General features: G+C 47.9%; 1 protein-coding gene across 1 annotated transcript in view; it reads left to right on the plus strand.

The window, feature by feature from the left end:
- LOC133213610 (fibrillin-2-like) overlaps positions 1–15,526 on the plus strand; it is a 93,398-nt gene that overhangs the window by 25,963 nt on the left and 51,909 nt on the right. Inside the window, exons 6-8 of the mRNA XM_061355944.1 lie at positions 12–107; positions 13,838–14,035; positions 15,362–15,487. Of these exons, the coding sequence (XP_061211928.1) occupies positions 12–107; positions 13,838–14,035; positions 15,362–15,487 (420 nt within the window). The remainder of the gene's footprint in view (positions 1–11; positions 108–13,837; positions 14,036–15,361; positions 15,488–15,526) is intronic.

A 15,526-nucleotide genomic window follows, 5' to 3' on the forward strand; every position in this document is an offset into this window, starting at 1 on the left:
TTTCAACACAGCTGTCTGTGAAAACGGCTGTCAGAATGGAGGTCGATGCATTGGGCCGAACCGTTGTGCTTGTGTCTATGGATTCACCGGTCCCCAGTGTGAGAGAGGTAAGGAACACGTTTTCATGATGCTATCACTGACAGGGCAAAGGATGGGGGGTTGGAGATTTAAGTATTAAAGATCCTCAATTTGATGTGAATTTCTGCTCTATTCGTTTGCCTGATTGCACAGCCTCTAGTGACAACCTCATGCCCAAAGCACTCCCTGAGATCCCTGGTTATGTGTCTCTGGATCCTCCTCTCCACATGTGGCCCTTGTAGCTACTTCTAAACATCAATAAACCCCCATGGTGGGTATAAAAAGGGTATTTTTCTCTTGGGCATTTCCCTCTTTCCTATCTTGATAACCTGGGAGTGGCTTAAAAATGCCAGGAAGCCTCTTACTGCAGCATCCTTGTGGAGGGAAGGTGGCACCATCAGTCCCTTCCTCAAAACTAAGAGAGAAGGGGAAAGAAACAGCTCCAGGTCCCTCTTGTGCTGCTGCCCCAGAGCTGGATCAGGGCTGCAGGGGGGGTGCAACCCAGCACACGGAGGGGTTCTGGGCTCAAGCGCACATTGAAGCTGGGTTATGGGGATCTTCCCATTGACCAACACCACCAAGTCCTTCTCCTTAGGGCTGCATTCCGTTCTACCCTTTGCAAAATGGTTTTTATGGTTTAGTGCTATATTTACTTGAAAAACATGGAGAATTATGGCCAGAAGTGAAGTTTTTCCATGACAGAACCTTATTTTAGTAAAACTGTTTTGAAGGGAGCCCTAAGCCAACTCTGGTTTATTATAAACCTCATGCGGTTCGATGCCAGCTGCTCCTCCACTATGAAACAGCTCCACTGAGAAACACAGTTTTTACCAGCTAAGAATATGGCTTTTAGTGACATGTGGCTTTGCTGTAGCTCATCCAGCCCATGTGTGCTTGAGTAGATCAGGTTTACGCTTGGGCGGTGCGGGTATGACTGAGGGTTTGGCTGAGCCGTGCAATTTCTCCCTTTCCTGTTGGCTTAGATGGCCATCTCACGCCGCTGTGCTGATATGATTGTTGGCAAGGGGCAGAGTGGCACAGAGCAGAAATGAAACTGAAACACGAAGCCAAGGTGCAGACTCCCAGAATTAAGATCAAAGCACGCTGGAAATGCTCTGTTTGCTCTAGCCTCTCGCTTTCCCGAGATTGGGCGAATTCTGTTTAACTTCGTGTCCAAGGATAGGGCTGTTCCTGCCTTTAATGGTTTTTTTTTCCAAGCTGGGGATTCTTGGCAACATGATTTAGGGGGTGAGATAGGAATAACAGTTGGTTTCTGGTAGCCCAAGCATCAGTCAGCCCTGTTTGAATCGCAGCCAGCAGAAATAGGCAGAGCTCAACGGAGCTGTGCAGTGTTCCTTGGGTTGCAGAAGTATCTACTGAACCTAACGGTGCAGGTGCCCCATAAAAGGCCTCTGCTGTGGTTTGAGCCTCACATTTATTGGCTGCAGGGAAGGGAAAGCTCTTTAAAAGCCTCCACACACATTTACTGAAGTAACCTTTCATTGTTCCAGCCTCTGTCTTTGTGCTCTCATGCAAACACAGATACCGGTTGAGCACTGCAGGTCTATATTTGTTAAGCCCTCTCCTTGTCTTTTTCTAGCACACACACACGTGCACGTGCAGATATGTGCTGCTTTAGTTACAGAAGGGTATTATGATAGCAGCCTTTCTCTTTCCAAGGCTCTGCCTTGCAAGGTTCCATCCCCTGAACCCACGCTCCAGCCCTGTGTCTGTAGAGCCGCTTTCTTTCTGCCTTGCTCCCGGGGATCTGAAGCATTGAGGTTTGTAAATCCACGCAGACATTGGCTGGGTTTGAAAAGAAAGCTGGGAATTTCTGAAGGAAACCTCTGGATGCAGCCATGCCAGGAGGGACTGAAAGATCCCAACTGTCCCGACTTTGCATGCGTGGTAGTGGAGGGGTTAGCAGCGAGAGTGGAAGAGGCAGGGGAAGAAGGGGTCTGAGCAGGGCCAGACTTTGGAGACATCTTGTAATGTATAAAAAGCTTTACATAAAGAGAGCATTTTTACAAAGCCTTTAGAGATTTGGGTTAGTCCAGACTTGTACAAAGAGACAAAACAAGCTCTCCAGCTGTGTATACACGGCTCTTCCCTGCCAAGACAAACAGCGCGCTTGCTTTGCTAAGAGATGTTAAAAGTTACACTTCTCTAAGAGGCTCCTGGCTGGGCAGCTGGGGAGTTGGCAGCCAGGTGAGGTGGTTGTGACTGCCCCATGTGGGACAGCGAAGGACTTAACCCTTCCAAGGAGCAAACTCAGTCCCGCTCCATCTCCAGGCCTGTTACGATGAAGTCCCAGACTCACTGGAGACAGGACTGCTGTTGGCTTTCTGTTCAGTTTCTCCATTTGAAGCAGCCTGGTATTTGACATGGTTACAAGCATCCTTGGGAGTCTCCAGTAACAGGAGACTCAAGTGGCAGGCTTGGAGGGAACATGGATCATCTATAGCTCCATCTATAGCTCTGAGTCTCGCTCCTAACAGATTTTTCCCCAAGAAAGATTAATTCAAAGCAGAGCTTGAAAGCCAATGGCTTCATATGGAGGAAGAACAGTTATGCTATGGGCGCATCACCACATCATCCATGCGTGGCTGGGAGCGTGGTTGAGTACTCTGGAAATTCCTTGGATTCCTGCCTGCATCTCGGTGGGCAGAGAGCTTTTGTGAATCATGGAATGGTTTTGGGTTGGAAGTAACCTTAAAGCTCATCCAGTTCCACCTCCCTTGCCATGGGCAGGGACTCCTCACCCTAGACCATTTCACCCAAGGCCCTCTCTACAGGTAGCTTAAGCTGGGAATTTCTTGCAGGGATAATGTGGTATGTACAGTCATTCCCCTTAATACTTTGCTGTGAGATGTCTACTGATAGGAGCGAGCTGCGGTGGCAGATCAGACCACACTCAGCCTGTAGAGGAGAGGACGTGTCGTAGGATCCATCTCTCTTACTGAATTGGGGCAATTGCTCTGGATCGCTGCTGGGTAATGTGCGGCACTGACTTCAGGATGAGTGTGCACAGAGGAGTGATCTGTTCTGCCACAGACATATGGACTATGGAGCTGTCTGCAGTGGCAAGCACTGGAGAATGTGCCAGTCATCTGTGTTGATGAGAAGAAGGGATTCAAAGCCCACAAATCAATCTGATTGCAGATTAATTTAGGGTTTTAATTTTCCTTTATTTTGCTATAACCCTAAAAGGAGATAGTTTTCCTTTGAAACTGTAATAAACTACATTCCTGGAGGTTAAGCAACAGCTCCTGCTGCCATGCAGTCAACAAGCCTCATGTTCAACAGTTCAGGGCTCCAGTAAGAGGCTGCTTTGTAATAGAAGCAATCTAACCAACTTCACACTTCATTCAGGAAATACTCCACTTCAGAGGTAAATACCTTAATAGCTGGGTACTCAGAGAATCTTAGCATCATTTCCTCTCTGTACTTGACATCTTCAGAGATGAAGAACTAGAGAATATATTGTATAACCCCAGCAGCCTTTGGTAACATGAACTCCCATTACATCAGTGTGGGAGGAAAAAGCTGCAGTACAGAAAACATGAATCTGTGGGGAAAGAGGCCACATTCTGTTTTCAGTGGTTTCACAGAAAAAGGAGAAGTTTGGATGTCGTGTCTCTGATCTCGCCCTCCTTCAAGCAGGAAGAAAACGGTTGTGAAAAGGGACAATGTTTGTCTCAGGTGAAGGTGGGGATGCTCCTCCTGTGTTCCAAGGATGAGGTTGAACTGGGTTTTCTTCCTGTCCAAGTGCTGAGGTCTTCACTGTGGATGCCAGTTGCTGCTTCTCATGGAAGGAAATCTTTTCCTTTGGAAAAAGAGGTTTTTAGAGTAACATCCTTGATCTTTGTGGAGATTGCCTGTGGTTCCTCTGGTTTGATTCAAAGGGCTCTGGCTGTGTCTGCATGTTCTCCTCTTAATGGTGCAAGGTTAACCAACAGACTCCTGGGGTGATGCTCTTCAATACAGACACTGAGCTGAAAGCCAGCTGTGCTCCTGCAGCCTTGCATGGCTGTTCCCAAGTCCCATATCCCATGAGAGCCTTGGAAGGGGTTGTGTCCAGCTGGCATCCAGTGCCTGAGTTCTGGCTCTTCATTGGCCGGTACAAGAAAACAAAGCCCCATCACTGAATACAGAGCTCCAAACACATGAACAAAAGCAAGGATGGGAGCTGCAGAAGACCCTGGATGTGCAGCATCCATGGAAAAGGCAGTGAGTCTCTCCTGTTCCTCCACAGTCCTCACTGCAGGGCTGTTCCCTTTCCAAACCCATGGCCAGGACTGGCTTGGTTTGAAGTGAAAATTTACATGAATCTTGGTTAGGTCTAACTCTGGCAGCCAGTTTTGTCTAAAGGCAAGGCAGATCCCCAGTGATCTCTGCTGTTCCCTCCAGCCGTACCTTGTCCAGTGACAGACATCCCCTGCCATGTATAAACAGAATGCACGATCCAAAACACCATCTTGTAACATACAGATGGATGCTCATGAGTGGCTGAGCATAAACTGCATTTTAATCCACTTGGATTTCCAGATGGTGGGAATATTGCAGAATACCCCATTATTCTTGCTTGTGAAGCATCTCCAACCCCCCTCCTGAGGAGACTGAAGAGTGGCTTTGTCTCAGCTTTTCTGTTTCCTCTTCATAATGATTTCTTTCCCCCCACCCCTTAAAATACTCAGTCTAATTTGGAGGCTTAGAAGAAAGGAAACAGCCCCACAGGATGTGTCTGAGCCCTCTGGGTGCATGCAAAAGCCATAGCAGGAAGCAGGCAGCAGTAATGTGGTCCCTTTGCTCACTCCTCTCTTAACTCAGGTCACAGACTTGAACTCCAAAATGCTGCTCCTAGTGAAGTAATCGGGAAGGCTTTATGGATCGCATACCTTCAGCTGGAAACTCCCCCGGAGCCCAGGCACACAAAGGCATACATCATGCTGGCAAGGAAGGGACCACAAATAGTTCATGGGAATTCTGTGCTCTCTGGGATAACTCAGAGAGGATTTTAATCTCAGCCTTTGCATTGCAGATGAAGATACGTCAAAAATCTCTCTTCCATAGAACAGGCGATGCCTGAGGTCCACGTCCAGTGTGAAACTGAGCCCAAATCCAGCTCTTCTGAAGGAAGAGCAACACACAGTCCCAGAGGAACGGAGAGATCCCAAAACCATGGACTGAGATGTGGCTCCTTGAGGGCCCTTTGCCTGACTCTCCCCATGCATCCCCTGAGTTGCAAGGCTGTCCCAGGGAGCCGTGAATTCCTACTAATTCCTTGGATTTCAGTTCTCTGGGATAGGGAAAAGGTAGGGACAGCACTGGCTCTGCTGGCTCCTTTCTGCCATACCCACTCAAAGCCATCAGGGCACTTGCTGGACACTCATCAAGCCCTTCATCCTATGAATTTCAGATTCATCTTGATATTCCTTCAATCACATCTCTTCTGCAGGAATGCTGTTGGCATCTCCCACCCCCCACATGAGCTTTGTAATAAAAGGCTTGTGTTTACAAAGAGATTTCTCATCCCTGTTAGAAACTGGGTGTTCAGCTGATCTTTCCTAGTCCTCTGCTAGTACAGATGTTAAGACATAAAGCAGAGCACGTAGCTGGGATGTAGAATATATGATATAGATATGTGGTGGAGCGCCTTCTCCTCAGCCTGCCTCCAAAGCTGAGGCAAAAGCTCCCATTTCTGTGGTAGAAAAAGCATTTTGAGAACTGTGGTCCAAAGAGCTCTGGCATCTACTGCTCTGCATCACCTGCATCTATGCGGAAAGATCTGGCATAAACTGCCCAAGGAGTGGGATTCAAGCCTTTTCTCAGCTCTAAGTTGCTGTTTTCCTCCTGCAGACAGGTTTCCTTGATGAAATAATTGTAGTTCTGTAAAACCACATTTCCCTCTGATCTCTGCAGAAAACCAGTCGGAGGCTGCTGGGAATGCTGGTGGATGGAGGCACATGCTGCACATGTAATTTTCCGTCATGCCCATGGGCTTTATGGTCCAATCTTTAATGAGACAATTACTACTTTTCCCAGCCCATGTGGGCAGCACTCCCAAAGCGCAGCTTCTTGATACCTTTGTTTGTGGCTTGGTGCTCAGCATGTGGCTCAGGGGCCAGTTTGCTGTGCACAGTGGGAAGCAGCCTCTGGAATCAGAATTGCCTCCAGATCCCTTCATGGGAACAGCATTCCCAAGACTTGTCTTTAAAGATGACAGCAATGTTTTGATGGGAATTTCCCCAAACTGCTTATCCTGGGTACAAACCTGTTTCAAGGTTAAATAGGTAAAAATTGGCAAAGGTACAAGTAATAGCAAAGAGGGTCTTTGCAATGAGATGCTCGAGTCAACCTTCTCCAAAACCAAGTTACTTGCATTGCACTGAGAAACATGGGAGTATTTGAATCAGCTGTAGCTGAGTGAGCTGAGGAGGCTGGACCACCATGGGTTGGACCTCATTGCCTGCTCTGGGTTGGGCAGGAAAGCGGCTGCCTCATCTTCTGGCTCTCCATCACTCTTGGATGCAGTGGCATTCCCACTGCGGGAGGAGTGTCCATGAGCAAGGGTATCCTGATGCTGTGGAACCTGCTGATCCCTGTGGAAGGAAAGTGGCACAAAGAGAAATGCTTCTTTTCACATTTCGCATGAATCTGAAGGCTCTGCAAGGTCTGGAAGCAGCACTCTGCAGGTGACTGAGTGCAGTGGAGCATCACATCGTAGAGGTTCAGCAGAGCACATTTGGAGGTAGACCCATGAACGGCTGCAGCTCCTGTGCACTGACACCAACCCAAGGCTCTGCATCCACTCTGCTGCAAGCCCCTGAAGATGGATGAGGAGGAATGCAGACTGGCAGGAGAAGCATTGCTTGGTCCACATCTACTGAAGGCATTCAGCTCATGGTGGCACAGCAGCTCCAGGCCTGTCCAACTAAGCAGGGTCCATGTGCCCCGTGAGGAAGAGTCTGGAGCTATCAAACCCCTTTGCCACCCCAAGCACCTCCACTCCTGCACATCCATCTCTGCACTAACTGACCAGGCAGTGATTCAACAGTGTTCCGAGCCCATGGTCTCTTCCAGGCTGGAGCACACAGCGTGCTCCAACACTCCCAGGCATTTTCACAACTCAAATTTAGATGGAGCTGAGGAACAGTTCCTGCCCCAGAGGGTGCTCAGGCATTGGAACAGGCTGCCCAGGGCAGGGCTGCAGGCACCATCCCTGCAAGGGTTCACACACTGTTTAGATGAGGTCTTCAGTGCCATGGGTTAGTGGTGGACTTAGCAGTCCAGGTTGGACTGGATGGGCTTAAAGGGCTTTTCCAACCTGGTTGATTCTGTGATTCTCTAACTGCTGGGACTGCCAGCCCCGTGTTGCAGTGTGTGTGCTTTGTGCCTCGGATGCTGCTCGCAGTGGAGAGCCCTCGGAGGAGGGCTGTGCTGGGAGCTCTATCTCAGGTTTCATCAGGCTAAGGCTTTGACAGGAAACTGTAAAAATAGGACAGGAAAACTTAAAAAAGTTCTCCCTTTACTATTTCCTTCGAATATGTTATTTCAGCTCTTGGAATGTCTGGCCTTAGAAACCGCCCCGGCCAGCTTTTTCTTCTCTGCAAAAGTCCAAACAGTTAAACGTGAGGAATGTGGCTGTGTTTGGATGAGGTAAGGAAATGACTAGGTGGAGAAAGTATTCCATGAGAAAGGAGCCCTTGACGGAGACCCTCGTGCTGTTCTCCATGCAGCCACCGCTCCCCCTCCCAGCAAAGCTGTCACGTAGGAGGCAGGCTGAGAGGCTGAGCAGATGCTTGGAGCTGTGCTGTGTGCCGAGACCTAGGATCAGCATTTGATCGTTGTTATAGCGATGTAAAAGCTCTGCAGTCACAGTTAGTGCAACAGAAACAGGCACAGGACTTTCTGTTGGCTCCTCAGTTGGTTGGTGGCTTTTGGATGCTGTTCTTCTCCATACATTCGTGGTGTCTCTATGAGCAGGACATGGATTGCTCCATTAAGCTTTTAATTTGGAAGCTATCAGCTCTCCCAGCAGGTTCTCCATGTTCTCCCCAGGGAATGGCCCCATCACAAGCAGCCAGTTTGTGTGGGAATCTCTTTGGGTAGAAGCTTGCAGAGGGGTGTCCCATGTCAGTGCCTTGCCTTGGTCGCGTCTTGCCCTTTCCCAGCGCTGTTTGCCTTGCTCCAGAAGTCCGGAAGGTTGCAGACAGGAGGAGCTGCCAGGCTGTGCTGCCATGGCCTGGGGGGACCAGCCTGGTGCTGATGGAAATAATTCATTAACCCAGCCAAAATAGATATCAGCCTGGATATTCCCCGTCCTTGCTCTCCTCTGCTGGAGCTTTTAGAAAGCAGCGTGGAAGCCTGCCAAAGCCTGGGGCATATGTTGTAGTGACCTCATCCCAGCGAGGTCTGTGGCTCCCTGGGGATTGCTTACAGGCAACGTTTGTCCTGACTGCTTGAAGAGAAAGCCTTCAGCAGCGGTGTTGTTTATTATGGGAAGGAATTGGATTTTTAGCAAAGAAAAATCTCTCCTTCCTCGCTGCTCTATTTATTTATGTTGTGAAGAAGGAATTCACCCAGCCCATGGCCTGGCTCAGGAGGGGATTCCAGCCAAACGGTGCTGGGGAAATGGGAGGCTGCAGGATGGGGTTGGGGGTGCAGAAGAGAGCTCTTCAGTCCCTTCACCTCTGGACTCTGCTTACGCAGCTGGGTCAGGCGTGTTTGTGCCTCTAGGACTGTGTTTTAAATAGCAAGGGATTGTTCCTGCTTTGCCATCTTTACCCTGGGATCTGAATTCCCACTGCAAGCGTTCGTTTAGTTGGTGACACCCTGCTGGGAATGTTAGAGAAGTGGAGGAATCATTCCTCTTGTGAAAGGTGTCCAACAAAATGCTTCTTTTCACAAGTTCTTGGTCAAAATCTACTGGTTTCCACAAAGGGAAAAAGAGGAGCCAGTTAAAAGGGGGAGGAATGTTAATTTTCAATGCCTCCCCCTTCCAGCAAGGCAGTAATTTGAATTGGATATGAAATAAAGTTGTAAATGGTTCAGGTTCAGGCGCTGTTTCAATTCAGGTGGTACACAACACCCTTGTTTAGGGAAGTGTTCAGCTTGAGGTCTCCCTCAAAGGAATCAGCCTGGATTTAACATTTCCATGCAAACTAATGGCTCTGAATATCCCAGGGAACCATTCCCTACAAAAGATAGCCCTTGTTTTCATTTAGCACTGGGCAAACTGAGCAGTAGAGAAGGTGCCTTCCAAGTGTTGTCCATAAATGTTTGATAGCCTCAGAGTGGTGATTTTAAAGTGTCTGCAACTGATTATTCTTTTCTAATGACTCCAAGCTGCATTTCTGCTCTAAATTATAGCCATGGCTGGCTCTAAAGAGCAGTGCATCATTCTTTATCACCTCTTGGAGGAGCTTGGACAGGCTCTGGCAAGGTGAACTTGGGTTAAGTAGGGTAGGCAAAGCCAGGGCAGCATCCGTGGTCCTCAAGTGGTGGACATGGGGAAGCTGTGAGGTTTTAGGTACTGGTTTGGCTGAACCATAATGCGCTTCACTGCACTTTAATGTCCCAGCCCTTCCAGCAGGACTCCATGCAGCACGTGGGTGAAGGCAGATGTCCTCAGCAACCATATAGTGTTCTTCCACTTACATCCTAGACACTCATTAGGAGAGTTCAGAATGTCTACAGGGATATTTTGAGGAAGCTGCTCGCAAGTGGAATAGCGTGGCTCAGTGTAAGAGCATGTGTAATGGCAAGGATCCCACCCATTAACTCCCCAAGGCTTTGCGGCTTGGAACTGTCAGGGATTCATTAGCTATAGGGGTTCCTAACGATCTCCATGACAACCAGCCAAACATGGGAACTGGGAATGAGGTCTATTCCTGTTAAGCTTCCTCTTCTGAGCACATCTGGGGCCTGCTTTGGATGCAGGGTTGGGTAGATAGGACTCAACGAGAGCCCCACCATGGCTCTGCAGCATCTGCAGAAGTCGCTAGTATAGGGGAGGTGATGCTTCAAAGCCATATGTGGAGGGAGGCTAGAGGCTGGGGTTTGAACACAAAGAGCATAGCAAAGAGTCAGATTTCTTGTGGTTAATGCAAACACGTTAATGCTTCAGCTCTGATTCCGTGGTGCCTTTTGCCATGTGAGGGCTTTCTCTCCTTGCTGGCTGCTCCGGATGAGTAGGCATGAAGAGTAACCTAATCTAACCTGATGGTGACAAGAACTCTCTGATTCTAACTGTATTTGGAGAGGTTAAGTCAGGCAGTGATTGATTTTTGCAGTTACAAGTGGCTCTAAAGGCCCACATACATGTTAAAAGTCTCCTCCATAGAGGTGAGAAGATTCTGATGACCAAAATAAAGCCTGGTCCAGTATTTCTTACAAGCTCTTTAATGAGAACTTTACCTGCAGATGGAAAGGTGGAACTCATCCATATCCTACCACTGGGCACTGTTATTGGAAGCTTGAGGAAACAGGGAGAACTCTCAGCTTTCAGTGAGGAAGCCACCTTGTCTCTGGTTCTCTAAGAAGTATACCAGCAAAGACCAAGCTTCTAAAGGAGACCTACCTGTGACAGGGTTCCTGGAAAGTGGGATCCCAAGCATTGACTGTAAAAGGGCTTTAGACATCCAAGCGTGCATATTTCCTTAATAAAATCTGATTGGTGCCCCATTAAAAATTTAATCATTTCACCATTAAAATTAGCAACAGATGGGCGGTGGAATGCAGCCAGGCTTTCTGCATTCCAGACTGCAATTTCCTTGGCTTCGTTCCCTCCGAAGAAGTAATCTACATATGAAAATCTATTTTTGTCAATTATTTGTTTAAAAAGGGGGTGTTCTCCCTGTGCTTTCGTTATCAATCTGGAGGAATTCTTGCTGCAGTGCGTCCAGCCTCGGCGGGATGACGTGGGAGGTGCGAGTTCACCCTTTTCCTCTCTGTACCATTGAGTTTTGGGTTATACATCTATGTGATGTGAGTTTCTAGGAGCCCTCTGTAGGTAGACACCACAACGACATCAGCCACGTGTTCTCCATGCTCCTTTTGAGTAGGAAAGGGGGAAAGCAAGCTCTTTGTTAGGAGTTGTCCCAGGTATTGTCCTGGGGTTAACAAGGCTTCAAAGCAGCTCAGGTGATGTTCACTATTTCATAGTAAGCACATGGGTACTGCCATGTCCAAGCAGAGCTGAGCTCAGTTTGTGCCTCAAAGCTCTCAGTTCCCATATGCTGAAAGCTGGGGGACAGCATAGGAACACAGCAGTCCTTTATGAGCCTCCTCTGTATGGCTTCCTTGGGCACCGGGCACCTGCAGCTCACGATCTATGGCAATTCACATCCTCTGTTAGGAGAATTCCTCTCATGCAGAAGTACTTTCGTCTGTTTCTTTTGAGCCAGCATCACTCCTCTGCCTGTGACACCTCCTGGTTCTGGCTCTCCAAGTGAGTCCATCTGCAGTCTGCCTGTTCCTCCTCATGATTTCCACTTCCTCCAGGAGTTCCTTTGCAGGCTGGGGATGCAAAGCAGCGCTCCTTGTTGTCCTCCTGAGCCTTCCCAGTTCTGCTGCTTTCTGAACCAGCCTCAAGGTTGACATTTTGAGCAAGAGCCTTTCAGTTTTACATATAAAAAAAAGAGACAAAACAAGTCAAATGTTGTTGCTTTCTTTCCTAGGAATAAAGTAGAACAAACTAAAGCATTAAACTTGGTGTGGCAAGGGGACAGTAATGAGGACCATGTGCTTTGGTACCTTGTGAAAATGTGGGTCGGACAAAGAAGAGGATTATTTGGTAACTCCTTAGTGGAGTTACTTCACTTCTGGTCTGATTTTCAAATCACTTTTATACCAATATAGTGTCACAATCATGACCCTTTTTCTTCTCAAGTCCTTCTTGCTGTTTACTCCTCGGTGCCATCCACAACCAAGCTCCTTTTGACGCTTTCATTTTAGTTTCAAAGTATGGCTGCGCTTCCAGCTGCTCAAGGAATACAGATCGGAGGAGCATTAAGCTGGGAATAAGCAAGTATTGCACTCATTGATTGCTTATATAAGCTTATAGCTTATGCTTACCCTGATGCCAGGTGGGACAACCATAACCCAGTTGAACCTCACACAGTTTTTACTCGGCGTTGCCACAGGACCAAGGAAGGCCCATCAGCACTGGCACTGCCAGTCTAAAGCCTGCAGTGATTTCCAGGTGATCTCTTATGGCCCAAGATCAAGCCACTCTCTCCTGCTTTCATGCAAATATAAGGTTCTCCAATGTGGCTGTCATGCCAGCATACCCTATGGGAGAAAGCTTTCTGTTTCAAATCATCAATTTTATGGTTTTTCTTGTTTTTTATTCTTTGCACACGTGTGTAAGAATTTAAATAGAAGGGAGCTGATTGCAAAGATCATGTGTGGAAAGACTTATAGCTGAGAATTTGCAGGCCAAGAAATGGAGCTTTCTATTGGTCAGTGTCTATATTATAGCAGGACATTTCTGGAAACAGAACTATTCACCTTTACATGTGGTGCCCAAGCTGCCCAGGGCTCATAACTGAGGTATAACCACCTCCATACAAGTCTTTTGTTGCTTCACATGTCAAACCCAAAAGAGAGCTGTGGGTTAATTTGGGGACTGATGCAGGGATTTGGGTTCACAGCCAGTTACTGGGCACTTCAACATCAAAATTCCCTAAGCAACTTTGCAAAGCTCAGCCAGACCATGTGAAATAGCAGCTCTTTGACCAACACTTAACATCCTTAGGCAGTTAATGGGGAATTTTCTGGTCTGACAAGAACGTGGTTAAAGGTCCTTTTTCCAGCTGCAGATCAAACACTTGCATGCAATCATCTGTTCCCAGGCGAAGGAAAATCCCTCTTGTTTCAGAATCTTCTTTCCTGATGAATGCCTGCTGTGCTAATATCCCTAATCAAGGGTCATGAGAGCCCAGACAGTGGCAAAGCCGCATTCCTTAGTGCAAACAAGCCCTACAAAATATTCTTGGCTTTAAGGGGTAGGAGGATCCTTCTTGGGAATGGGAAACAGGCTGGTGGATTCTGCAGCATCTGGGTTTTAAAGATGCAGTGAAAATTGCCAGGGGACCTTTAAGAGTTAAACCAAAGAGATTAATCACAGTGACATGTGTAACAGCAGGAGGTTGACTTTACAGAGGCTGTCAGAGAGTGTAGAAATCCTTTTGTGGCATTTACAGTAGACATCATGGGGAAAGGTTTGGGAATCCTTTCCCAGAATGTTTAATGGCTGAGAACTGGGTCTCTTACTCTGCAAGCCAAGTAGAAGTGGTCTGACAGCAAGACACCTCCATCATCCTCTATGTTTATAGTATACAGGCTGTCAGGTCCTAAGGCTGTCCATGTACCATGTCCATGTACCATGTCATCTCCATAGGCATCTTTGCCCCTAACTGAAATGAAGAGTCATTGCTTTGCTATCCACAGCAGCTGCTTCTTTGCCTGACTTCATATCTTGAGTTCATTCTAAGGCCAGTACTTAAAAGGAGTGTCTTAAGGCATAGAATAAGTATAGTTCATGGGAAAAGGCTGAGGGAGATCAGGAAGAGCTGGCTTGGAGAACCTCTTGATGATGACATGAAACATAGACCAGAAAGGTCACCACCTCCAGTACTGGGCCCTAGCACCTGAGTGGCTGTGCTGGTAGGCAGGGGAACAGACACCCTGTGTTGGACAGAAACCTTGTGTTTGTGTCTTGGTCTAACCTGTGGATGTTATTGCTCTCCCTCAGACTATCGTACTGGTCCCTGCTTCAGCCAAGTGAATAACCAGATGTGCCAGGGCCAACTCAGCGGGATCGTCTGCACCAAGACCATGTGTTGTGCCACCATTGGAAGGGCCTGGGGTCACCCGTGTGAGATGTGCCCTGCTCAACCGCACCCCTGCCGCCGAGGTTTCATTCCCAACATTCGTACTGGAGCCTGCCAAGGTAAATGCCATGAACATGTAGAGGATGTTCCCTTACCCATCCTGGTGGGCACTGACAAGATGAGTGATGAATGCCTGCCAGGAGCTCCAGCACAGAGAACAGTTCTCTGTAAGCTTTTCTAAATCCATCATTAGATATCACAGAGCATCACCATGGACCTTGGGTGTCTCATGGGATCATCTAAGATTATCACAGCCCACTTAAAGAGTCTGGCCATGCTGTGGTTCTCAGGTGACATCCTCCATCCCACAAGTTGTAGATAATCAGGCTAGTGTTTCTCCAAGTTTCAAACTAAGTTGCAGCCTTCCATATGGCCTCTTTTTGTGGTGCTGCTTCTGTCCCAGCACTGGAGCATGATCAGCACTTGTATTGGGTGGCTAGTGCTCTGTAAATTGTATTGTTGGTTCAAAATGGAAGCTGTGACTCCTTCAAGATCCCACAGGCAACTACAATGTACATAAATCACATGCTTAGAGGCTGCATCCAGGGTCCAGGGTAGCAGAATGGTCCATGGAGTTCCCATCAACAGATACCATTGGCAGCCTCTCTAAGGGGTTGCAGGGATTCCTTTCTGCATCTGCAAGTAACTTCAGCCTTTACCTGCTATGATCAAAAACCAGAATCACCATCTGAATCCCACAGGGCAAAACTGGGAAGGCTGAAGAGGGGAACTTTTTTGCTGTCTATTGTAATCTGTGTTTTATGGTCCCAGTATCTTCAGGAAGGCTTGGCCTGTGTAACAGGTTTATCACTCACTGTTAGTGCGAGCAGAACTGGAGTTTAAATCAGATCTGCAGCACACAGGCAAGGTGGTTCTAAGCAGCAAGTACTGAGGCCTTCCTGAGGTGCTTTGGGAAGCACAGTGTCCCCTCACTGATGTGGACACAGCGGCTGCAGGATGAGCCTGGGACAGAGCTGAAGAGCAAAACCTGAGTCCATAGGTTCCCCTCTGTGCCCTGGGGCAGATGTTGCTCTCTGAAGGCTGCAGGAGGACATCCCCCCAAACCACTTCTTCCCAACCCAGCCCAGCATCAGCTACCAGCCTGAACTGAACCAGAAGGGGCTAGACACATGGATGTCTGCTTTGGAAAACATTACTATTGTCCCCCTCTTGCTTGTGTAGATAAGGCAGCAATATATTTATGCCCATTTTCTGTCCTTCACCTTATTTCTAAGGTGATCTGATGGGCAATTCTGTTATGAAATGTAAATCCATGTATTTGAGCAAAGCTTCTTCTTCCTCGTAGGGTTCTCACCATGATGGGACTGAAAATTCATGTGTTGCAATGGCTTCACTTTCTAAGATCTTTACTCTTCTTCCTGCAGATGTGGATGAATGCCAAGCCATTCCTGGCCTCTGTCAAGGTGGAAACTGCATCAACACAGTGGGCTCCTATGAGTGCAAATGCCCTGCGGGTCACAAGCAGAGCGAGACCAACCACAGATGTGAAGGTAGGACTGTACCCTGCTGCCCAGCTTCACCAGCCTGCT

Source organism: Neopsephotus bourkii, unplaced genomic scaffold (genome assembly GCF_033783945.1).
Source record: "Neopsephotus bourkii isolate Nb327-2 ecotype Australia unplaced genomic scaffold, CSIRO-AGI_Nbou_v1 NB_838, whole genome shotgun sequence".
Taxonomy (NCBI): Eukaryota; Metazoa; Chordata; class Aves; order Psittaciformes; family Psittacidae; genus Neopsephotus; species Neopsephotus bourkii.